This window comes from Salvelinus namaycush, chromosome 11 (assembly GCF_016432855.1).
Source record: "Salvelinus namaycush isolate Seneca chromosome 11, SaNama_1.0, whole genome shotgun sequence".
Classification (NCBI taxonomy): Eukaryota; Metazoa; Chordata; class Actinopteri; order Salmoniformes; family Salmonidae; genus Salvelinus; species Salvelinus namaycush.
Window position 1 is genome coordinate 34,450,486 of NC_052317.1, and position 24,417 is coordinate 34,474,902.

Here is a 24,417-nt window from a genome sequence, read left to right on the forward strand (position 1 = left end):
ATATTATAGCAACATTCCTCTCATCAGTCAACCCTATAAATGTAATGTTATTTTCATACATAACATTGTGTGCGTGTTAAAGTGTCTAAGCATGCACTTTTCCCTTTCTGCTGCAGACACACAACTCAATAAACACATTTACGTGATGAGAGCTGTATTACATGTTATTACTAAACAGTGTGGCACATTTATTGCATACATCTTTAAGGCGGTGTTGAATATCAAATGGAAAGTGAAGTAATATCCTCGAAAGCATAGATCAGACCACATAAATGGCGCAGAGGTAGTGTTTGTGGGAGGATTTTAATGGAAGGAACTAAACCACCAGCATTGGGCTTCCCAGCACCACAAGGAGACAGTGGGAGCATGCCTGTTCATTTTCATTGCCTGTTGTAGCTTTACACACAGTGTAACAAAGCATGTAAGAAACATGGTGGCAGTTCAGTAAGGAATTTCTTATCATTCAGGTGACTAGAACTGTTAGTGTGTTTCATTGCGTGTTTGTATTGATATTGAGAATATAAGATGGTAATGAAACTTGAAAGTGTAAGGAATTAGTGATTCCATGCTGAGCAGCACAGTAATAAACATTTCAGTCAATGCAAGATGTGTATCACCAAATAAAAAGACCTGTGACTGGCATTATAGGAGTACGTTGCATTATTATTGACAACCATACAGAAGTGTGCCCTTGAGCAAAACATATTGTAAATTATATATGCAGCATTTCTATGATTATTAATCATTTGTTTACATAATTATTACTACATTCAGTGTATGGGTCATGCTAGTTCTTTTGCAAGAATTAAAAATCTAATCTTGAACATCAACAAGTTGTGAGAGAGTGATATAACGTGACTTTAAAGTGGCTTTATCACGTAAAAGGATCTGGTCTTTCAGGAATACACCATACACCTACCCTCTATAGTACGTTGAAGAGCAGTTTACAGAAGACATTACACTCATGTACAACAATAACATAAAATAATGAAAAGGGGTGATAAATTAAACGCAGTAAACAAAAACATTTAGGGAATGACAGTTTGTTTAGTGTTATGTGGAAGACTATACATTAAGATCACTATTAAACTTTGCCACAACCAAAACAGATATTTAACCAATACCAAAATCTAAATAAAAGACAATACAGTACAACATTTCCCAAAATAGATCCTACAGAAAATGATCTTTACATCTGAACATCAACATTACTCATCTGTCCAATATATTGATATTGCAGCTCAGACTCATGGGAATGGGCAGTAGTATTGCATTGAGGCAGATGTGTAAAGTCTTAAGGCCAGTCAACATTTAAGAGAGAAAACCAAGTGCTGTAGCATATCTCCTTGAGTGCATCTGTCCATCTTTTGATGTCTCCCAGTCTCTCTCGACACCCTTTTAAGAGTGTGACTGTCTGTGCCAGTGTTCATTCAGATGGGTTGAACACATTCCCCAGTTCTTCTTTCTGTCCCTATGCCGTTCCCTGGTTTCCTACATTTCTGCTTACGCCCATGTCTGGGTACACCACCACACAGAACTTTTGGCACACGTGGGTCATCTTACCTGGGTGGGAGAAGGAAGTGAGGAGTAACCAAGTGTAGAAGAGGAAAAAATAGATTTCATATCAATACAGTCGTGGCCAAAAGTGTTGAGAATGAGAAATATTAATTTTCACAAAGTCTGCTGCCTCAGTTTGTATGATGGCAATTTGCATATACTCCAGAATGTTATGAAGAGTGATCAGATGAATTGCAATTAATTGCAAAGTCCCTCTTTGCCATGAAAATGAACTGAATCCCCCAAAAACATTTCCACTGCATTTCAGCCCTGCCACAAAAGGACCAGCTGACATCATGTCAGTCATTCTCTCGTTAACACAGGTGTGAGTGTTGACGAGGACAAGGCTGGAGATCACTCTGTCATGCTGATTGAGTTCGAATAACAGACTGGAAGCTTCAAAAGGAGGGTGGTGCTTGGAATCATTGTTCTTCCTCTGTCAATCATGGTTACCTGCAAGGAAACACGTGCCATCATCATTGCTATGCACAAAAAGGGCTTCACAGGCAAGGATATTGCTGCCAGTAAGATTGCACCTAAATCAACCATTTATCGGATCATCAAGAACTTCAAGGAGAGCGGTTCAATTGTTGTGAAGGCTTCAGGGCGCCCAAGAAAGTCCAGCAAGCGCCAGGATCATCTCCTAAAGTTGATTTTAGCTGCGGGATCGGGGAACAACCAGTACAGAGCTTGCTCAGGAATGGCAGCAGGCAGGTGTGAGTGCATCTGCACGCACAGTGAGGTGAAGACTGACGATGGCCTGTTGTCAAGAAGGGCAGCAAAGAAGCCACTTCTCTCCAGGAAAAACATCAGGGACAGACTGATATTCTGCAAAAGGTACAGGGGTTGGACTGCTGAGGACTGGGGTAAAGTCATTTTCTCTGATGAATCCCCTTTCCGATTGTTTGGGGCACCTGGAAAAAAGCTTGTCCGGAGAAGACAAGGTGAGCGCTACCATCAGTCCGGTGCCATGCCAACAGTAAAGCATCCTGAGACCATTCATGTGTGGGGTTGCTTCTCAGCCAAGGGAGTGGGCTCACTCACAATTTTGCATAAGAACAAAGTAATGAATAAAGAATGGTACCAACACATCCGAGAGCAACTTCTCCCAACCATCCAGGAAGAGTTTGGTGATGAACAATGCCTTTTCCAGCATGATGGAGCACCTTGCCATAAGGTAAAAGTGATAACTAAGTGGCTCGGGGAACAAAACATTGATATTTTGGGTCCATGGCCAGGAAACTCCCCAGACCTTAATCCCATTGAGAACTTGTGGTCAATCCGCAAGAGGCGGGTGGACAAACAAAAACCCACAAATTCTGACAAACTCCAAGCATTGATTATGCAAGAATGGGCTGCCATCAGTCAGGATGTGGCCCAAAAGTTAATTGACAGCATGCCAGGGCGGATTGCAGAGGTCTTGAAAAATAAGGGTCAACACTGCAAATATTGACTCTTTGCGTCAACTTCATGTAATTGTCAATAAAAGCCTTTGATACTTATGAAATGCTTGTAATTATACTTCAGTAGTCCATAGTAACATCTGCCAAAAATATATAAAGACACTGAAGCAGCAGACTTTGTGAAAATTAATATTTGTGTCATTCTCAAAACTTTTGGCCACGACTGTAATCCCGAAGGCTAAGCATTTTGCACTACATTAAATGGTACAGGTACTGTCATTTACGACTTTACTAGAACCCAGTGTTTCTTGACCAGGAAGAACTAGGGGTCGTAGTAATGAGCATCATCACTAGTGAATATGGTTTCCATACCGATGAAGGTGTTGAAGCATTGGGGCTTGTTGTCCCAGTAGACCCCCAGGAAGTAGACAGGGACTCCAGTCAGCATGATAGCCATGCCGAGGCCACACACCACAGGCTCAGAGTACAGCGAGAAGATGAGCAGGAAGGCCCAGAACAACAGGTAGATCACTGGCCACACCAGGCTCACCTGAAGACAGGACAGCCAACAATCTATACAATCTCATACATGATCAAATGTACACAAAGAATGTAATGCATACAAAGTACAGAGTAAACAATTGAACAATCCACAGGGGGAACACAACACATGCTTTGACAGTTATGGCATTGTGCATATGTCAGCTTGTAACTGGTCATAAACAAGATTAGACCCATGACTGCAATCAGGACAGTATTGAGTAAAGAATTCTTATCAAAACCATGCTCCTCCCAAAATGTGCAAGCAAGCAATAACCTTGTCCAATCGGATTGAGTGATGGAAGCACAGACATATGAAGGGTTTACCTTGATAGGCCGATATAGGTCTGGCTGTTTGATGCGCAGCACAATCTGCCCAGCGACGGTGACCCCATAGAAGAGGTAGTTTATGAAGCCCACATAGTTGATGAGGGTATACATGTCACTGGTGCACAGCATCAGTAGGGTGGAAATACACTAAAGAAGCAGGGTGGTGGGGCAAAAGTCATCCATTCATTTTAAAGTCAAATTAGGCATTAAACACTCGAGAGACTACTGTACATAGAGAGAGTGAAATGAGATGACACGTTTGTAGGTGAGAGAGGAAGAGAGATTATGTTGGGTAAAGTTAGGACTCACGGTGAATAGTAGGGCTGGGATTGGGGTACAGCGTTTCACATGAATCATTGCCAGTAGCCGGGGGAGATGGCCTTCCCTAGCTCCAGCAAAAAAGAGCCTGAATGAAAGAGTGAAGAACATGAACTTAAGGTCAGCACTGAGATACTGGAAAAACAGTCCTCTCTCTTGTTGCTTTTGGACTCGCAAAGAATGAGGGATTTTTTTTTTTTTTTAACTGTCCATTAAGGTGTAGAAAAACAAACACAGGTGATAACAAATGGGACACAAAGAAATGAAGACAAAGCAAGGCAGTGATGGTAGAGGCACACAGAGGTGCAACATATGGAATAAGAAAAGGGAAGAGCTGGTGCAGAAAGAACAGGAATCATAGTGACTAGATGTGATCATTCTGTGGTCTGATATTTCCACACGTATGAAGGACGCACCACAGACAGGAGGCAAGAATGAGGAATGTAAATAACAGACAGCGTGAGAGCAATAGAGAAGGACGGGGTGCATAAACTGACCTTGACGACGTGAAGAGGGAGCCATTGACCCCCCCAAAGGTAGAAAGAGCGACAGAGATGGGCATGATCCATGACATCACTCCAAGTAACTTCTCACCAAATGTCTGGGAGAGAATTTGTGGACATAGGAGAGGAGAGTTAACACAAACAAATTCTGCTAACTGATGTTTCTGGATGACTTTGAAATCCAAGACTGGTGACTAAAAGCATTTTCTACTGATAACCAGACTTTAGACCAAGCTGCATGAGTCCCAAAAGCAGCCATTCCCAAAAGCAGCTACACAAGGGCAGCGGAATGGGGAGGGCCGGGGCATCTCACCACAGCAACGGCATTGGAGGCCAGCAGCTCCTGAGGACTCATGGCGGTGACATAGGCGATGTTGGCGAACACATAAACAAAAGTCACCAGAGGGATGGAGATGAAGATGGCCCGAGGAAGGTTCCTGTTATACAGAGAGAACAGGGTTGAAGAGCTGGGGTTCTGGTGGGGGTGTATTTATGGTGTGAATTACCATCCGAATTGATAACACAGGCCTAACAGGACACCGTCTCATCTGTAATACAGAGTTATAGGTATAGATCATGGTTGACTAGGATAACCAGTGCTGGACTTGGACTGAAATAGGTACCGATACTCATTTTGCTTGCCGGTACCGTATATATTTAGGTGCAGCATTTCCACAATACTTTTGAGCTACTATTCTATAAGAGGTGCAGGAGCTCAAGCAGTAGAACATTTTAGGTGCTGGTACTCCACTCCGGTGAGCTCCTGCCCAAGTCGGGCACTAATGATAACCAGACATGAAACTGGCTAGATTGGGTGTGTATGTAATGCTACCCTGTTGAGACCATGTGCAACTTGTGATTTCGGTCAAGTTGGGGGATCTAGCTCACTTGTAGGGGTCGACAAGCTCCTCTGTGACATAGTTGAGGAAGTTCCATCCCCCGTAGGCAAAGGAGCCTTGCAGGAAGGACAGGGCTATCTGGCCAATGTCATAGGGCTGGAACGTCTCGAATGCATGCGCTGGCTCCAGCCAGTAATACTCCCCTGGGAACAAACACAAACAAACCAAACACAAACAACAAACAAACACAAACACAAACACAAACAACAAACACAGAGTGGGTGGTGGAATTGTGTGTGGGGTCCATGGACATTAAAACCAGTAGATCGTGACAGCGCTGATATCATCCATCTATTAATATGGAAAAAATCCGACGGCGCATGAAGCCAGAAGTATTTTAATTTGAAGCGCGCAATATTGCTGAATTGAGCTGAATGGCACCAACAACAAAAATCACTAAGGATCATGTTGAAAGTGGCTGTAACTGCAGGAAAGGATTGTGGTCAATGTAGTCGTTTTCATCCTGCCTGAGAGTCAACCTTAATGTCTATGGCATGAGGGCATGGCCCTCAGAGCCTACTGGCCCGTGATTTGTCTGTCAGCACGTGGTCCTGCGTCACGACACTGAACAAAAATATAAATCAACATGTAAAGTGTTGGTCTCATGTTTCATGAGCTGAATTTTTTTTTTATCCAAAATTTTCCATAAGCACAAGAAGCTAATTTCTCTCAAATCTTGTGCACAAATTTGATTACATCCCTGATAGTGAGCATTATTCATTTTCCAAGATAATCCATCCACCTGACAGCTGTGGCATATCAAGAAGCTGATTAAACAGCATGATCATTACAGTTTTGAGGGAGCGGTCAATTGGCATGTTGACTGTAGGAATGTCCACTAGAGTAGTTGCCAGAGAATTCAATGTTAATTTCTCTACCAAAAACTGCCTCCAATATTGTTTTAGATAATTTGGCAGTACGTCCAACCGGCCTCACAACCGCAGATCCCGTGCCCAGGACCTCCGCATCCGGCTTCTTCACCTGCGGGAGCGTCTAAGACCAGCCACACAGACAGCTGATGAAACTGTGGGTTTGCACAATCAAATAATTTTTGCACAAACAGTCAGAAACCGTCTCGGAAAGCTCATCTGCATGCTCACCGTCCTCAGTGTCTCGACCTGACTGCAGTTCGGCCTCATAACCGACTTCAGTGGGCAAATGCTCACCTTGCCCAGTCACGTGAAATCAACAGGTTATGGCCTAATGAGTTTATTTCAATTGAGTGATTTTCTTATATGAACTAACTCAGTAAAAATGTTGAAATTGTTGCGTTTATATTTGACAAGTACAGTTGAAGTCGGAAGTTTACATACACTTTAGCCAAATACATTCAAACTCAGTTTCACAATTCCTGATTCTTAAATCCAAGTAAAAACTACCCATCTTAGGTCAGTTAGGATCACCACTTTATTTTAAGAATGTTAAATATCAGAATAATAGTTGAGAATGATTTATTTCAGCTTTTATTTCTTTCATCACATTCCCAGTGGGTCAGAAGTTAGTACACTCAATTAGTATTTGGTAGCATTGCCTTTAAATTGTTTAACTTGGGTCAAACGTTTTGGGTAGCCTGCCACAAGTTTCCTACAATAAGTTGGGTGAATTTTGGCTCATTCCTCCTGACAGAGCTGGTGTAACTGAGTCAGGTTTGTAGGCCTCCTTGCTCACACAAACGCTTTTTCAGTTCTGCCCACAAATTTTCTATAGGATTGAGGTCAGGGCTTTGTGATGGCCACTCCAATACCTTGACTTTGTTGTCCTTAAGCCATTTTGCCACAACTTTGGAAGTATGCTTGGGGTCATTGTCCATTTGGAAGACCCATTTGCGACCAAGGTTTAACTTCCTGACTGATGTCTTGAGATGTTGCTTCAATATATCCACATCATTTTCCTCTTCATGATGCCATCTATTTTGTGAGGTGCACCAGTCCCTCCTGCAGGAAAGCACCCTCACAACATGATGCTGCCACCCCTGTGATTCACGGTTGGGATGGTGTTCTTCGGCTTGCAAGCCTCCCCCTTTTTCCTCCAAACATAACGATGGTCATTATGGCCAAACAGTTCTATTTTTGTTTCATCAAACCAGAGGACATTTCTCCAAAAAGTACAATCTTTATCCCCATGTGCAGTTGCAAACCGTAGTCTGGCTTTTTATGGCGGTTTTAGAGCAGTGGCTTCTTCCTTGCTGAGCGGCCTTTCAGGTTATGTTGATATTGGACTCATTTTACTGTGGAAATATATACTTTTGTACCCGTTTCCTCCAGCATCTTCACAAGGTCCTTTGCTGTTGTTCTGGAATTGATTGGCACTTTTTGCACCAAAGTACATTCATCTCTAGGAGACGGAAGGCGTCTCCTTCCTGAGCGGTATGACGGCTGCGTGGTCCCATGGTGATTATACTTGAGTACTATTATTTGTACAGATGAATGTGGTACCTTCAGGCATTTGTAAATTTCTCCCAAGTATGAACCAGACGTGGAGGTCTACATTTTTTTTCTGAGGTCTTGGCTGATTTCTTTTGATGTTCCCATGATGTCAAGCAAAGAGACACTGAGTTTGAAGGTAGGCCTTGAAATATATCCACAGGTACACCTCCAATTGACTCAAATGATGTCAATTAGCCTATCAGAAGCTCCTAAAGCCATGACATCATTTTCTGGAATTTCCCAAGCTGTTTAAAGGCACAGTCAACTTTGTGTATGTAAACTTCTGACCCACTGGAATTGTCATACAGTGAATTATAAGTGAAATAATCTGTCTGTAAACAATTGTTGGAAAAATGACTTGTGTCATGCACAAAGAAGATGTCCTAACCGACTTGCCAAAACTATAGTTTGTTAACAAGAAACTTGTAGTGTCGTTGAAAAACTAGTTTTAATGACTCCAACCTAAGTGTATGTAAACTTCCGACTTAAACTGTATATTTAATTAAATATCCCGATTTGTAGCGAACTTTAAAATGATTACTAGTGGGGATCGAGCTTCATAATAAACACATTTTAGAGGCCAAAACAGCAGTCTAAAAAAGTGTTTCGTTTGGCCATTCTGCCAATGGTAATTTACATAGGCTTTCTAGGGTAGTCCAGGGCTTTTGGCACCGCTAGGTTGCTACGCAGGAGCCGACCAGCAGAGCTCGTGACTTCACGCTCTAGACAGGACACTGGGGTCCTGGTTTGGTCAGAGATTATGTGTGGGTTGAAGAGGTAAGGGGACTTTAATCCCCTCTCTCACATAGGGACAATGCAAATCCTGTGGAAAGCACGAGTTAACAGTATTATGGTGTTCTGGCACTATATGTTTATTCAGCCATACTTCCCCCTCTCACATCTTGTGATTATTCTTGTGTATCAAAGGTTCTGGGTGAATAACAGATTAGACTAGTTTCTCAAACTTCTAGTGGCCTCAGACACTTTGTTCAGCAGGTGGAGACAGATTAAGACCGTAAAGTATGTGTCAGTGGGGAACGATAGCACAGAGTTCGTAAATCCGAGGCGCAACTTTGCGAGACTTCCGGGAACGACACGGTCAAAAACAACATGGAGTGCCTTTGATTTGACAGCCTGAACATGGGCAGTTCAGCACGAGACTACCGTTAGACCCCATGACGTGTTTCTATGCATGAGTTTAGCTTGCCAACGTCACCATGATTTCTCCTACAAGTGTGATCTGGGATTTCTATTGGAAAAGCAGTTTTTTTTTCGATTGGAGAAGCATCTACATAGCGTACTGTCTTTGCCAATACTCTACGTACAGTAGGGCTATCCTGTAGACATCCCAATGACTTTGTAATGAATGATGAAACAAATCAACAGTTACAGATCAGAATCAAAATCCAAGAGACCGAGTCTACCTTTGCAGATCTGCACAAAGCCCATGATGATGATAAGACCCAGGGCTAGCAGCTTCCCAGTAGTGAAGACATCCTGAACACGAGTGGCCCAGCGCACACTGGAGCAGTTCACCCACGTCAGCAACACTGGGACAAAAGGAGGAAGAGTCACATCACGCATCATAGCAACTTACCACACATGGAATACAGTAACACTATACTAGACTGAGTAATACGGTAGATTTGACCTACAAATATTTATTTTACCTTTATTTAACTAGGCAAGTCAGTTAAGAACTAATTCTAATTTTCAATGACTGCCTAGGAACAGTGGTTAACTGCCTTGTTCAGGGGCAGAACGACAGATTAGTACCTTGTCAGCTCGGGGATTTGAACTTGCAACCTTTTGGTTACTAGCCCAACGCTCTAACCACTAGGCTACCCTGCCTCCCCAAATATCCCTCAAGTCGCAAATTCAGCGAAGAGCGCCAGGAGGGCCAGTGATCAGGCTGAAGTAAACAAAGTAGTCCAAAAAAAACTAAGGCGGCATGCATGTTCTGAGGTGCTCACATAGACAGACAGCAGCCAGCAGGCGGAGGCCATTCTCTGGGGGGACGCAGGAGGGAAATAGGGGCTGCAGGATGTAGTTGGAGAAGGTGAGGGCGATGACCGCCTGGTTGGTGGGGTAGATCACCAATACCGCGATCCACAGACGCAGGAACCTGGGAGAGGTAGGTAGGGAGGGAGGGATGTAGGGAGGGAAGGAGGGAGGGGGTCGGAGAATCACACGTCAAAACACCTCAATCACGCATATCAACGTCTACATTTCTGATGTAGAGCAAAAACCTGTCAGAATACTTGATACTGTATGTGAGGAAAATAAATACCAGTGCTCATTAGAGGACAGTGGGAACACAAAGAACCAACTAGCAGACTTTTCAATAATATGGGCTGATGTATGTGTACAATAAAGGGCAGACATTAAAACAAGGTTAATGACATACAGGAAATGGTGGGGGACAAAAGAATGGTAATTTACTGCTTTGTGGGGGGTACATTTGTAAAGTATACTGTCAATTTATCTGTGTCTGAGAAAAGGGTGGCTCAAAAAATGACAGATGTAACCAGCACTTCTCTTGCAGTACTCTTACAGTATAAGTATTCTCTCATCACCATGCATTTCCCTTACCCGGCAAGTCCTCCAAATATGTCCTTGACGTACGAGTAGTCTCCTCCAGACTTGGGGATGGTAACGCCCAGCTCGGCATAGCAGAGTGCGCCAATGGCTGTGATCACTCCAGTGACAATCCACACGATGAGAGCCAGCCCCACAGAGCTCGCATTCTCCAGAACGCCCTTTGGGCTCACAAAGATCCCTGAACCGATGATGTTACCTGAGACCCAGACAATGAGACAAGGAGGGTAAGGAGGAGTGGAAAATGCTGCATCAATCTTTTAAAAGTGGAGGGTAATATTACACAACATTGACTAGGGCCGACATGGTGCCTTTGGCTGACAAACAAGTGGAGTGTGGACTGGAATGGAAAGTGAGAGTTTCCGGTCACTTAGTCCACAGCTTCCTGCTTAGTGGCCAAGTAAGCGCAACATCACAGGGACCCTTTGCCAACTTCTCATCCTGTATAACTCACTTTCCACTACCTCTTCTCATTTACATCAGTCTCAACACAGCAACTACATCTTCAGACTACTTGTTGTGACTCAAACATAAGATCAGGATTATCAGAATGTTTTTGGGAGTCATAGATAATACAGTAGCACAAACAGGACAGCAGGGCAAAACCACCAACTGCTGACTAATCACGCTCAGGAACAGACTGCTGACTATCACGTTTTCCCCCAGGCTTATCTGACTGATCCCTTGTGATTATTATTATTATTTGACCATGCTGGTCATTTATGAACATTTCAACATCTTGGCCATGTTCTGTTATAATCTCCACCCGGCACAGCCAGAAGAGGACTGGCCACCCCTCATAGCCTGGTTCCTCTAGGTTTCATCCTAGGTTTTGGCCTTTCTAGGGAGTTTTTCCTAGCCACCGTGCTTCTACACCTGCATTGCTTGCTGTTTGAGGTTTTAGGCTGGGTTTCTGTACAGCACTTTGAGATATCAGCTGATGTAAGAAGGGCTATATAAATACATTTGATTTGATTCACAAAGACCACCCAGGAAGGAAGCTCCCAGTCAAGACTCCGACTGCAAAAGTAATTCCAAAAGATTAGATCTACATGCAGAGAAATTGATATGGAGTGTGATTCTACAGCACCGGTCTGGCTCTCTAAACCGGTTCCTGGAGAGCTATACTGTCCTGTAGATTTTCACTTCAACACTGGAGCCCAGTTACATAAAACATCTTAAGTATTACCCTTAAAGGAAAGGAAGCATGAGTTTTTACTTGCTAAAGTAACAGTGTGGTCAAAGACTTAGTAACTTAGTTGTAGTCACGATCTGGTTACCTAAAACTACAAACAAATGTAAAAATGCTTAAAAATAACTTATTTACGGATATCTTCGGAACTACCCACAATGCATTTCTCACCGTCATATGGCGAACCGGTGCTACCTAGCTAATTTCAGCTGGCTAACACTACCTACTACCTGCTAGCATGTACATTACATTCCAAACCATGTGTTGGCACTGGTGAGCTACTATGTACATCCACAAAGAAACCATATAAAGTAATGCTTGTTTGTTAGTGGTAGTCGGGTGAGTGTTGTAGTAGTTCTGTCGTTTGTCGCTAGTGCAGTAATACCCACAAGGATGGGGTTAGGATTCATTTGTGGGCCAAAAAGGAGAAGCAAGCTTTGAAGTCGGAACAGTTTGTCCGGTTGAAGTCAGCAGATTGGAATAGGGGAACCCTGAGCACGTCACTGTATGCAGTACTCACTTCACCATTGATGACTGATGGCATAGTATAACCAGTGGAAGGCAGGATTCGGAATTAGTGACAAACCAGGTGCTGTGCCTAGCGTGAATGTGAAGCCTGCAACCTATTTCCTACCGGTACATGGCGAGTGTCAACAGTGGAGATAAACTGGGTAAATGTAATGTGGATTTACCTCACTATATCGCTATTGGAATAGCTAGCTTTCCCTCTGAAGGTCTCTCCTTAGCTCTTTGACTTTGGTAACCAACTCAGCTGTCAATTTTTTTGGTGTTCTGTGGGTTCCTGGCTATGCTAGACTAATTGTTCTCTGGCTTACTACTTAGCTATGTAGACCATGGTGGTTGGCTAGCTAGGTTAGTTAGCTGGCTAAGCTAGCTAGCAGGCTAAAAACTTTAGCTGGCTGGATAAGATAACTACATATACCGGTAACATTATTGGATAACTGGTTAGATGGTGTTATGCATTTTCAAAAAGTTGGTTTACTTTAATGTTGCTGGAAGGTAGATGCTGATAGCATCTGGCTGACTCACGCAATACTAATGTAACGTTAGCAGGCTAGTAACCTTGCAAGCGGATTTGTAACAAATTCATATTTGCTTGTAAATTGGATGAATTTAATTGAAACCAGTAGTCATGAGTGCAATTGATTTGGTATAATTTGATGTTATACATTTGAAGTTCTGTTATTTCTGTTGGCGTTTACATATAGGGAATAGGCTGACTTGTCGCATCCTCCATATTAAGTCACACCCCACAATTTATTTTCTTTCCCGGCATGACTTCAGCATTCTTCGGAATGCTGATCAGTTTTATGTAACAACTCAAAATGTAAAAGTGAAGGGTAACGTTGCACTGGGACTTTTGCTGCGTATTCTAATGCAAAATCATATGTTACATGTGGTTATGTTTATGCTACATACCCTTTAAGGGTATACCTTAAAGCTGCAATATGCAACTTTTTGGGTGACCTGATCAAATTCACATTGAATGAGATCTAACTCGCATTTCTTTGAAAGCAAGTTTAAGAAGTGGTAGGTCTGTTCTGTGCGCTATTTCTGTGTGGCATTTCTGTAGTGCACCTTCAAAGCTGCACTACTATACAGAAATAGCTCCGCCATTTCCTGGTTGCAAAAATTCTAGTAGTTAGTCTAATTTCAGTTTGACAAAACAAGCGAGTCCAGTACATTCTGAAAGTATTCAGACCCCTTAACTTTTCTGAAATGTTGTTACGTTACAGCCTTATTATAAAATTTATTAAATATTTGTTTTCCTCAATCTACACACAATACCCCACAATGACAGTGAAAACAGGTTTTTAGAATGGTTTGCAAATGTATTATTTACATAAGATTTCAGACACTTTGCTATGAGACTTGAAATTAAGCTCATGTGCATCCTGTTTCCATTGAGCATCCTTGATGTTTCTACAACTTGATTGGAGTCCACCTGTGTTAAATTCAATTGATTGGACATGATTTGGAAAGACACCTGTCTATATAAGGTCCCACAGTTCAGTGCATACCAGAGCAAAAAAAAAAAACAAGCCATGAGGTCGAAGGAATTGTCCGAAGAGCTCAGAGACAGGACTGTGTCAAGGCACATATCTGGGGAAGGGTACCAAAAAATGTATGTAGCATCTAAGGTCCCCAAGAACACTTTGCTGATTCATGCTGATGATTTAAAGTGCAGCTGGTACACAGGCCAAGCATTATTGAGATTACTTTTTATTGACTTCCACTGCATGTGGGTGGGATGGATGCTGCTCTGTGACAGCCATTTTATAACAAATCCACATACCAGTTAAATAGACAACCTCACAGGCACATAATGTATTATTTTGAGCCATGTGGATTTTCTTGCAATCCCAAAACTTTCAGGAGGTAGTCTGGCCATTAAAGAACATACAGATTGAAAACAGGTTTTTCAAGACCAGTTCAGATCAGCTGCAAAATTAGCACTGTTTGTGCAATCCATGTGGACCATACATTTCATCTCAATCAATTAGGTTGGATTTTAGGAGGACACACCCATACCTACATTGAGGAAGAGATCATAGATAGCAAGAACGGATAAGCATAATAATGACTTGCCCACAATAATTCCACATGCGCTGACAAGGCCAATCTCCTTCTTCAGGGCCACTCTTCCTGAGTCCTCTTCAGTGGATTCGGAGGAAAGCGTATCCCCATCTGCCGATGCATTGCCCCGCAGCCTAGGACCATCGGTCATCTCGTCTCCAAGATCACTTTTGTTGGATGAAAAGCGCAGGTGCAGTGCAACCTAGCTCAGTTTGTTGTTACCTGCACTAATGGAGAACAAAAATCGTTTATCTACAGAAAAAATATTCATCAGTGTCAAACGTATCTTTGATGCCATAAAAAAAACATAGCCCGTGGCACAAATGTGATTTACAAATAGCAATTGTCAGTGAGAATTTTCTCTAGTCAACTAATACTAAAATGTAAGCGCTCAGACTGATGAAGCGTGCAATATACCGCCCTATAACGCTGCCATGCCATTCGAATAGTGTGTGGGCTACACGGAGATTACTGCTATTATTAGAACCTACATTGCTTCATAAATAATTCAGTCGTTCGACGCAACGCGGTGCGACCAGCCAGCCCAGGTTCACCTGCGTAAAGTAGGCGCAAAATCACCCAGCAGTAATAGGCTTTGTAGAGGAAATAGGCCACTGAAGATAATCTTGTAGGCCTACTATACACAGCGGGTGGTCAACCACATTGAAAATAACAATGGCAAACTGGCAATGGCAAGCAATTTACAGTAGGCTATATCAGTAAACAAAAATTTCCTAAGAACCCATACTGTGTGCCAGACTAATACATTCCTGTTGCCTATAACAATACTTATTTATAATTTCTCATTTGCCCCGAAAGTTATTATGTTAAAAAAATAATGCATGATATAACTTAGCAGGGGCGCAACTTTGGTTTTAGAAGTGTGGGGGTTGGGGGGGACATAATTATTTATTTGTTTTCCAGTCGGATAAACACTCCAAACAGCCTACCCGACCGCTCACAGGCGTCCGCATGGTCCTACGGCACAATTGTCTCGTTTTGTATCGTGGGCAAAAATGCAATTTCAGAATGTGGGTGACGTCCCCCGTCCCCAGTGAAAGTTGCGCCCCTGTAGTTTAGTGATGAGGGCGATTCAGTTTGGATGGATACAATATAGCCTATGCCATTGTAATCGTTGACACTGTTTTACAGCCTCAAATTCAAGCAATTGACAAAATGATCGACCCACCTCTTCTCCGGAGTAGCCGTGACTTTTAAAATGAACAATCACCAGCATCCTGTTATCAGCACACCCGACAGCTGTTCGACATTAGCAAGTGAACAAGATCTCAGCCTTACTGGAAAATTTAACACCATTTGCTTGAAATGCTCAACCAATTAACGTGGCCGAAATAGTCAACACAGGGTAAGCCCCTCCCCTCCACGTTTCAGCAGGGTTGTTAATTTATTATTTTACTGTTATAATGCTTTAGTAAACTCAAATACATTTTAAGAATGTTAGTTTAAATTAGTTTGTGAAAGGTCAAGAGGAAGTAGAATGATAGAAATAATTCAAATGCATTAAATAGGAAGGGTGTGAGTAGCCATCGTATTATATAGCATTAACACTGATTTCAGTGTTTTCTGTGAGTTGTCTGGAAACTAGACTGAGCTGAAAAACAAAACAGGTTCCTCTAAAACAACCATGCCTTTGGGGTGGAGGCTACAACCTGCACTCCTTCACACCTGTGTTTACAGCTAGATATTTGTTTTCTCTTAACATGAGCAACTCTGTCATCACAAGAAATCTGACAAAACACCTTATTAGGGTCACGTAGACGGACAGATGGAGAGAAACACTGACTTTGAGTTGGTCAAATTCCAAGCTATGTCTCAGTGAATTAATGTGTTTCATTGAGGAAAAAACATCTTATACTTGTGTCACTTACTGCCATAATGACAATTATCATGTGTGCACACATTACTTACACGGCTTGTTGGTAAGACAGCAGCCAGAGTGAGTGTGTGGGTGAGCTAGCGTTGCTGCTGGTCTCCTCATGGTAAAACAGCGTGGGACAGAGACAGCAACACACACAGTCAGCGTTTTGAGAGAGTGAAAACATCAATGGTGGTTAGTGAGCAGTTTCGTTTGTGATGTGGATTAAGGCCAACATTTGAGAATATTTATGAGCTTGTTTTGCATTAGTGTTTGTCCCACCCTAAAATATCAGGGTACCTATATATCTAGAGCAGACACTATTTAGAGGGCCTAAGTGTTCTGGTCAAGAAAGGTCACTTGGTGCCAGAGCTGTGTTGAAATACGTGTATTAAATTATTTATTTCAATAAAAAAAAATCTGTGTACAGTATGAGTATTTTAAAATAATGTGGCCGAAATCATCTAATTCTATTGGAAGTATTTTCAAACAATTTCCAATAATTTCCTATTTGAAAAATATTTGAAAATTGTTATTTCCAATTACATTACAAATACTCCTAGGACATTGGTCCAAATGCATCAGAGTATTTATTTGAAAATACTCTGCATTTGAATATTTTGAAATACACATCAATACTTTCCAAGTACATATAATTTCCCCAAAAAATATTTGAATATTGCTTCGAAATGTGAAAGTAATTGAAATAGTAATTGAACCCTGGTTTGCTTGGTGCCAAATTGATGTGGGAGTAGGTGAAAGTATTCCCTAGAAGTCTGCACTGCAGCAATAACACTCTCGCCTTGTGGAGACGAGTTTAAAAGAGTTGTCTTCTTTTCCAGAAAGAAACTTGGTGTTTACCAGCAATTCCAAGAATATGTGATACACTTTTCTCTCAGTTGGTATAGCTGTTCCTTCTCCATTTCTATTGGACCTGATCCCTAAATGACAGCATGCGTGGCTTAGCTACCTACTTATTTGGTGTTACTTTGATAGGTTTGCCTCTAATGGTGTAGCCCATCATTGTAAATAAGAATTTGTTCTTAACTGACTTGCCTGGTTAAATAAAAATAATGCTAATTACATTCAATGCCAATATTTGATCCCTACCTCTCCTATGGTGACACCTACTGGACAGAATACATCACCACAGTACATGCCATGGTGCAGTCAGACATTAAAACCAGGGTGCAGTCTGTTGATCAGACACAAAAAGGAATAGATCTTTTACATACAATTTCTTTGTGTACATGCATGCATTTAAGTTTTCCATTCCAAATATCCTTTTGATATAGGCATAGCCTGAATTCAAAATAATTCAGTGGATAAACAACCTTATCACAGCCTGCCATTTAACCCACGAGGGAACATGCTAAATAAGTAAGTAGATGCAAGAGGCACATATACAAACAGGGCAAAGAGCAGCAAGTTGCTAGTAGTTGTCTTTATTGACAATATGGATCAGACAAAAACCGTAACAAAACAAAGAAATGAACACCTGAAAAACATATGACCTGAACAGCCCATCTCCTACACACTGCTGTATCTGAGTTGTAACCAGTTAAGTGTGTTGAGTTACAATTTAGAGCCATTTCATCTATCCGTTATTGTATGGAATAGGTCTTTTGACCAATCACATCAGATATTTTTCATAGATGATCTGATTGGTCAAAAGAACAATTAGTGAAAAAAATATCAGAATTCGGCTGCCTATCTGAACGCTGCCATTGAGGGTATCTTGACTGCCGGCTAAATAAGTAACTTAAACGCAATAGGTATGTGAATGTATGTGGATGATAGTCCATGCCTGAAACTGACTCCTAACTATATTGTAAAGTACCCGTCTCAAATCGCTCCCATCTAAACCATTGATTGGGTTCTTATTCCCAGCTCTAAAGCCTCACTGTGACCCTGGTCTGTAGGTTTCTAAAGCCTCACTGTGACCCAGGTCTGTAGGTTTCTAAAGCCTCACTGTGACCCAGGTCTGTAGGTTTCTAAAGCCTCACTGTGACCCAGGTCTGTAGGTTTCTAAAGCCTCACTGTGACCCAGGTCTGTAGGTTTTTAAAGCCTCACTGTGACCCAGGTCTGTAGGTTTCTAAAGCCTCACTGTGACCCAGGTCTGTAGGTTTCTAAAGCCTCACTGTGACCCAGGTCTGTAGGTTTCTAAAGCCTCACTGTGACCCAGGTCTGTAGGTTTCTAAAGCCTCACTGTGACCCAGGTCTGTAGGTTTCTAAAGCCTCACTGTGACCCAGGTCTGTAGGTTTCTAAAGCCTCACTGTGACCCTGGTCTGTAGGTTTTTAAAGCCTCACTGTGACCCAGGTCTGTAGGTTTTTAAAGCCTCACTGTGACCCAGGTCTGTAGGTTTTTAAAGCCTCACTGTGACCCAGGTCTGTAGGTTTTTAAAGCCTCACTGTGACCCAGGTCTGTAGGTTTTTAAAGCCTCACTGTGACCCAGGTCTGTAGGTTTTTAAAGCCTCACTGTGACCCAGGTCTGTAGGTTTCTAAAGCCTCACTGTGACCCAGGTCTGTAGGTTTTTAAAGCCTCACTGTGACCCAGGTCTGTAGGTTTTTAAAGCCTCACTGTGACCCTGGTCTGTAGGTTTCTAAAGCCTCACTGTGACCCAGGTCTGTAGGTTTTTAAAGCCTCACTGTGACCCAGGTCTGTAGGTTTTTAAAGCCTCACTGTGACCCAGGTCTGTAGGTTTCTAAAGCCTCACTGTGACCCAGGTCTGTAGGTTTCTAAAGCCTCACTGTGACCCTGGTCTGTAGGTTTTTAAAGCCTCACTGTGACCCAGGTCTGTAGGTTTTTAAAGCCTCACTGTGACCCAGGTCTGTAGGTTTTTAAAGCCTCACTGTGACCCAGGTCTGTAGGTTTTTAAAGCCTCACTGTGACCCAGGTCTGTAGGTTTTTAAAGCCTCACTGACCCAGGTCTGTAGGTTTTTAAAGCCTCACTGTGACCCAGGTCTGTAGGTTTCTAAAGCCTCACTGTGACCCTGGTCTGTAGGTTTCTAAAGCCTCACTGTGACCCAGGTCTGTAGGTTTTTAAAGCCTCACTGTGACCCAGGTCTGTAGGTTTCTAAAGCCTCACTGTGACCCTGGTCTGTAGGTTTCTAAAGCCTCACTGTGACCCAGGTCTGTAGGTTTTTAAAGCCTCACTGTGACCCAGGTCTGTAGGTTTCTAAAGCCTCACTGTGACCCAGGTCTGTAGGTTTTTAAAGCCTCACTGACCCAGGTCTGTAGGTTTTTAAAGCCTCACTGTGACCCAGGTCTGTAGGTTTTTAAAGCCTCACTGTGACCCAGGTCCGTAGGTTTCTAAAGCCTCACTGTGACCCTGGTCTGTAGGTTTCTAAAGCCTCACTGTGACCCAGGTCTGTAGGTTTCTAAAGCCTCACTGTGACCCAGGTCTGTAGGTTTCTAAAGCCTCACTGTGACCCTGGTCTGTAGGTTTTTAAAGCCTCACTGTGACCCAGGTCTGTAGGTTTTTAAAGCCTCACTGTGACCCAGGTCCGTAGGTTTCTAAAGCCTCACTGTGACCCAGGTCTGTAGGTTTTTAAAGCCTCACTGTGACCCTGGTCTGTAGGTTTCTAAAGCCTCACTGTGACCCTGGTCTGTAGGTTTCTAAAGCCTCACTGTGACCCAGGTCTGTAGGTTCTAAACCTTCAATTTGGCCCTGGTCTGTAGGTTTCTAAACCCTCACTGTGACCCTGGTCTGTAGGTTTCATGGTATGAGCAGGCTCATGATTACAGGTGAATAGGTAAAATGCTAGACCTTTTGTGAGCAAGACTACCTCAACTTCATTTGCAACTAAGTGCCTGTTTAATTGTGTCTGTATGCATGCGTGTGTTTGTATGCGAGTGTGAGATCTTCACAGGCCGATGGTGTAGGATCGTCCTGCTGGGTTGTGGATAGCGGAGCATGAGGGCTCTGTCACGGCCCATTCGTACCACACCTTCTTCCCATTGTTACATCTCCAGAACCTCACCACGACGTCATCATCCTTCGTCACAGGGATCGGTTGCTGCAGGTGGGAGAGGGAAGGAAAAGAGTAAATACACTACATTCTTTTGGGTAATAAAATGTGCTAAATGTAAAGACACATTTTACATGACTGTATGACAGTCAACTTACTTTGAGAGGGAAGAGGATGGGGAACCAGGAGAACATTCCAGGAGAGTGGGTCTCTGGCTTGATACCTTGACCAAACAGATGCACACATTGATGTTAATGATATCAAAACACCTTAAAACCGCATCATAATCGTCATCCCCACTCTTACTACTTACTGAGTGTGACATCTCCGTAGAGTGTGGTCTCGAAGTATCCAGCAAAGCCATGCAGCACTGTGTTACACCCCACAGAGAATCTGAGGCACTGATACCGGTTGTTGTTCATATCTGAAGGAAAGGAGAGAAGCGCATTTAGTACATATCTTATGTGTGATCATTAACCGCACCCTTACATGGAAGCATTAGCCATGTAAGGGTGTTTGACGTGTGTGTATGTGTGTTACCTGTGGTAGGGTGAATGAAGGTGAAGCAGGCCTTGGGCTCAGCCAGCTGGTGGAAGTTGTGGAGTCGGACTACGTAGGGGGTCTCAAAGTGGCCCTCGGGGTCCTTGTCCCGCTCCCTGCACCCCCGGACCTCGTTATACAGCTTGGAGGAAGAGAGGGGGGCCAGGAAGGATGTGTAGGAACAGGGGATGCTCACCCCACCATCTGAGAGGAACAAGAGAACGGGAACACGTTTAAGATGAAAGGGTAGAGGTGGTTGAGGCAAAATAAATGGGCATTGAAAGAAAATTACCATATGTAAAGAGCTCTATCACGTAATAAAGATTTCAATCAGTGATGAGCAAAATTTCAATATCAACGAGTTGCAAATGACTGTAATTAGAGTGACTTCCCCCCCTACCTTTGAGAAAGTTCTGTGCTCCATCTAAACACTCTGGGGACAGCTCATTGTCCCCGAAGGACCCGAGCAGCTCGCTGACGATGATGTCTGCCTTCTCAGGTGCCGCCCACTCCCTCATGTCACATGACACTACGGTCACCTGATCGCCCCACTCCTCAAACTTCCAGTTCTCAAGCCTGGGAGTGTGTGACAGGATCAGTACAGGGAATTTTTAGGAGCTCAGTGGAGATTAATGTTGCCAACCTCACATTTTTATCTGGATTTATTTATCTGCCAGAGAGTATTATTAAAGCTATCCGGCAAAATTACTCCTAATGCCTGAATAAAAAAAATGAAGGACTTCAATTATCTTCTGGAATGAGTTTAGCCTGTGCTGGCAAATCTTTTGGAGGTCAGGGTTCAAAATGAGAAAAGGTTCCACTCACGTGACGACAGCGTTGGGGTTCTTCTCCACGGCGTAGATACGGAGCTTTCTGTCAGCCTGCTTGGCGGCCCGCAGGGAGGCGTTGACCAGAGGACCTCTCCCAGCACCCAGCACCATCAACACCCTGGGGTTACAGAGAATACATACGGTTACCCACCAGATACAGAGGGGGAAGGTGATTGTCAGGAGAATAGATACTCATTAACAGAGGACAGACAGTGAGGTGTTGGAGCTACTCACTGTGTATTGGTTTCCTTCTGCTCCTCCGGGACTCTGTCCATCAAACACTTATACACAGCCTGCAGAAAGATCAGGAGAACCCAATCGGTACTTAATGATATTACTGTGTTAAACCCTACCAGCCACATCACTAATACTGTTAGTGTGTTATACTGTGAGAACATGCATGTCAAAGGCTCCTTACCTGCTGGTACTGGGAGTATTTGATGGGATCCTTCTCAAACACTTCATATGTCTGTGACTCCAGATTGTCCATGAGGGGCTAATGGGAAGAGAACAGATAGAGAAATAAAGAATCCAATGCATACAGACAATAGGTATGCCTATTTACAAACTTAACAAACACACACCTGAAGAGGAGACTGTAGGTAATCCTCGTAACCCTTGGCGAACAGTTCATAGGCATTGGGGGCAGGGCGGTTCTGGTTGAGGTATTCAAGGTACTGCAAGTAAGACCGGAAGTCCTTCTCACTGTGACGACTGGTGCCAGTGAAGATGAACTGGGCCTCAAGCTGGGAAAACAAGGAAATGTTTTGCAAAATACATTTTCAAGAACAGAAGACAGACTGAAGATAAAACGGTTGTAGTTGCTATAACAATTGCCATATAGCCTAGCATTTACAGTACCTTGAATAGACGGAAGATGATTTGCTGGTGGGCTTTTGAAAGGACTGGGAACCCTTTCTTATTGGTCAGAAAGATCCTGGTGGGAAGAATAGCTGCTTTAATTGGCTCTCCAAGCCACTTGTCGATCACAGCGTTGGTGGGCATGTTTGCTCCAACCTCAATGGCTTCAGGGAAAGGAAGGGAAGACAGGTCAGTATCAATTGTGACCAAAACAATTCCTTATCAGTTTGTTAACACTCTAACCATGTTTCCCTGTCCTGCTTCCTTACCTAAACAGATTCTCTTGTTGTAGTCACAAAGAGTTCTGAATGAATGCCACCTGAAAAATTAAAAACAAAAACTACATTTTTACAAAAAGCAAAAATACAAGGCTGAAAACCTTGATGCCTTAGCCATGTGGCCCTAGCTGTGACGGCAGACCCACCAGGCCCAGGTCTTCTCGTCATTACTGCCATCATCGGTGTGTTTCGTTTGCTCATTCTCGATGATGTCATCACGCATATCATCAGAGGAAATCAGGGGGACCCGGATCCAGAACTGATATGACACAATCCACAGTTTCTTAGTTGTAGGTTTTATAACTTCAATTTTAAGTTCACTGAAATACCATGAAATTGCCAGTCACAACACAAGCCAAGGATTAAGAATGAGTTATAGTTCTTATATGGTACAGATAGATAACTCTTGACTGCTGTAGCTACCATGCAGGAGTGGTGTCCAGTCTGGATGTGGTTGAGCAGCACGCGGGCCAGGTTGGCACAGTGAGGGCCCTTCAGAGGGATCATAAAGGCTGGTAGACCCAGATACGCTGAGAAGTTCAGCTCCTGGACCAGGGCCTGAGACATGACAGAGGGATGAAAGGAGAGCACCAATTCAACCTGTGGCAAAGAGGTTTCAAATGGTCTGCTTGAGCAGACAAAGGAGGCCATGGTGTATTCACTAAAATTCAAACGGAACCCAACAGAACAAAATGGGGAGGGACCTACCTGAATTTGTACAATAGAAACAGTCATTTTCATAGCGAAACGTCCTCCATTGCAAAGCGGTTTGCTACTTTTTGTTACGGTGTGAATACGTCTTTTCATGATGTCCAACTCACCGCTTCTGAATTTCTGCGCTCCGTCTCCACCTCTGAGTCTGTCTCGATCCATGAAGAAAGCTTTCCAACAACCAGAGTGTTCCAGTCTGGGTAAGGAAGAATTGTAATTCAATATCCTGATAGTTATGTAAGTAGATGCTCCTGTGCTCAGTGGAACTTGAGAATGAGAATGTACTGTCTAGTTTCTACCATTGAGGCAAGTATAAATACAGGTTGCCTCTGACCTCACCTCGCCCACAGAGTAGCAGGTCCGAGCGTGTATGTGCTCCAGATCGGACTTTGGCTGGATCCAACTCAAACTCCCTCCTGAACCTCGGGTGGAAGAGAGGCATGCACAAGAAGTCAAACCTGAAAGAGAAGGGACAGATGGGACACTAGTTGAGTTACCGATGATCTACAGTCCCTGGTTCTAATCCAGGCTGAATCACATCCGGTCGTGATTGGGAGTCACATAGGGCGGCGCACAACTGTCCCAGCGTCGTCCGGGTTTGGTCGGGGCAGGCCGTCGTTGTAAATAAGAATTTGTTCTTAACTGACTTGCTTAGTTAAATAAAGGTTAAATAAAAAAAATATTTTAAATGCAAACTTGTCTGAAGCTCTTGCAAAGTTAATTGTACGAAAATTACTTTACAAACGTAGTTAACATTTAATTGGATAATACATTCAAGTTACGTAAAGGATCTACAGTAGCCAACGATATTTAATTGGATAATACATTCAAGTAACGTAATGGATCTACAGTCAAATGTATTCTCAACAGATCATATTGAGGTAGTGGCCAGGAGGAACATTTCTTAGCCATTGCGATAGTGCATGTGCTAATATTTCACCGGCAAATGAACCTAGCTAGTTTGCTGTTACTGCCGCTCTAA

General features: G+C 43.0%; 1 protein-coding gene and 1 long non-coding RNA gene across 2 annotated transcripts; one reads left to right on the forward strand and one right to left on the reverse strand.

Annotated features, from left to right (window-relative positions):
- Positions 1 to 302: 302 nt before the first annotated feature.
- On the reverse strand, positions 303 to 14,572 carry LOC120056096 (large neutral amino acids transporter small subunit 2-like). The gene is made up of 11 exons (XM_039004266.1): positions 14,377 to 14,572; positions 10,569 to 10,773; positions 9,950 to 10,101; positions 9,401 to 9,526; positions 5,540 to 5,693; positions 4,965 to 5,088; positions 4,646 to 4,749; positions 4,140 to 4,236; positions 3,828 to 3,977; positions 3,333 to 3,510; positions 303 to 1,563 (listed from the first exon to the last, which is right to left on the reverse strand). Exons 1-11 carry the CDS (start codon positions 14,513 to 14,515, stop codon positions 1,472 to 1,474), a joined length of 1,521 nt encoding a protein of 506 aa, XP_038860194.1. The 5' UTR covers positions 14,516 to 14,572; the 3' UTR covers positions 303 to 1,471.
- On the forward strand, positions 12,044 to 24,037 carry LOC120056097. Its single transcript, XR_005477744.1, has 3 exons — positions 12,044 to 12,437; positions 14,423 to 20,269; positions 20,765 to 24,037. It is a non-coding gene; the product is annotated as an uncharacterized LOC120056097 (long non-coding RNA).
- The last annotated feature ends 380 nt before the right edge of the window (positions 24,038 to 24,417 follow it).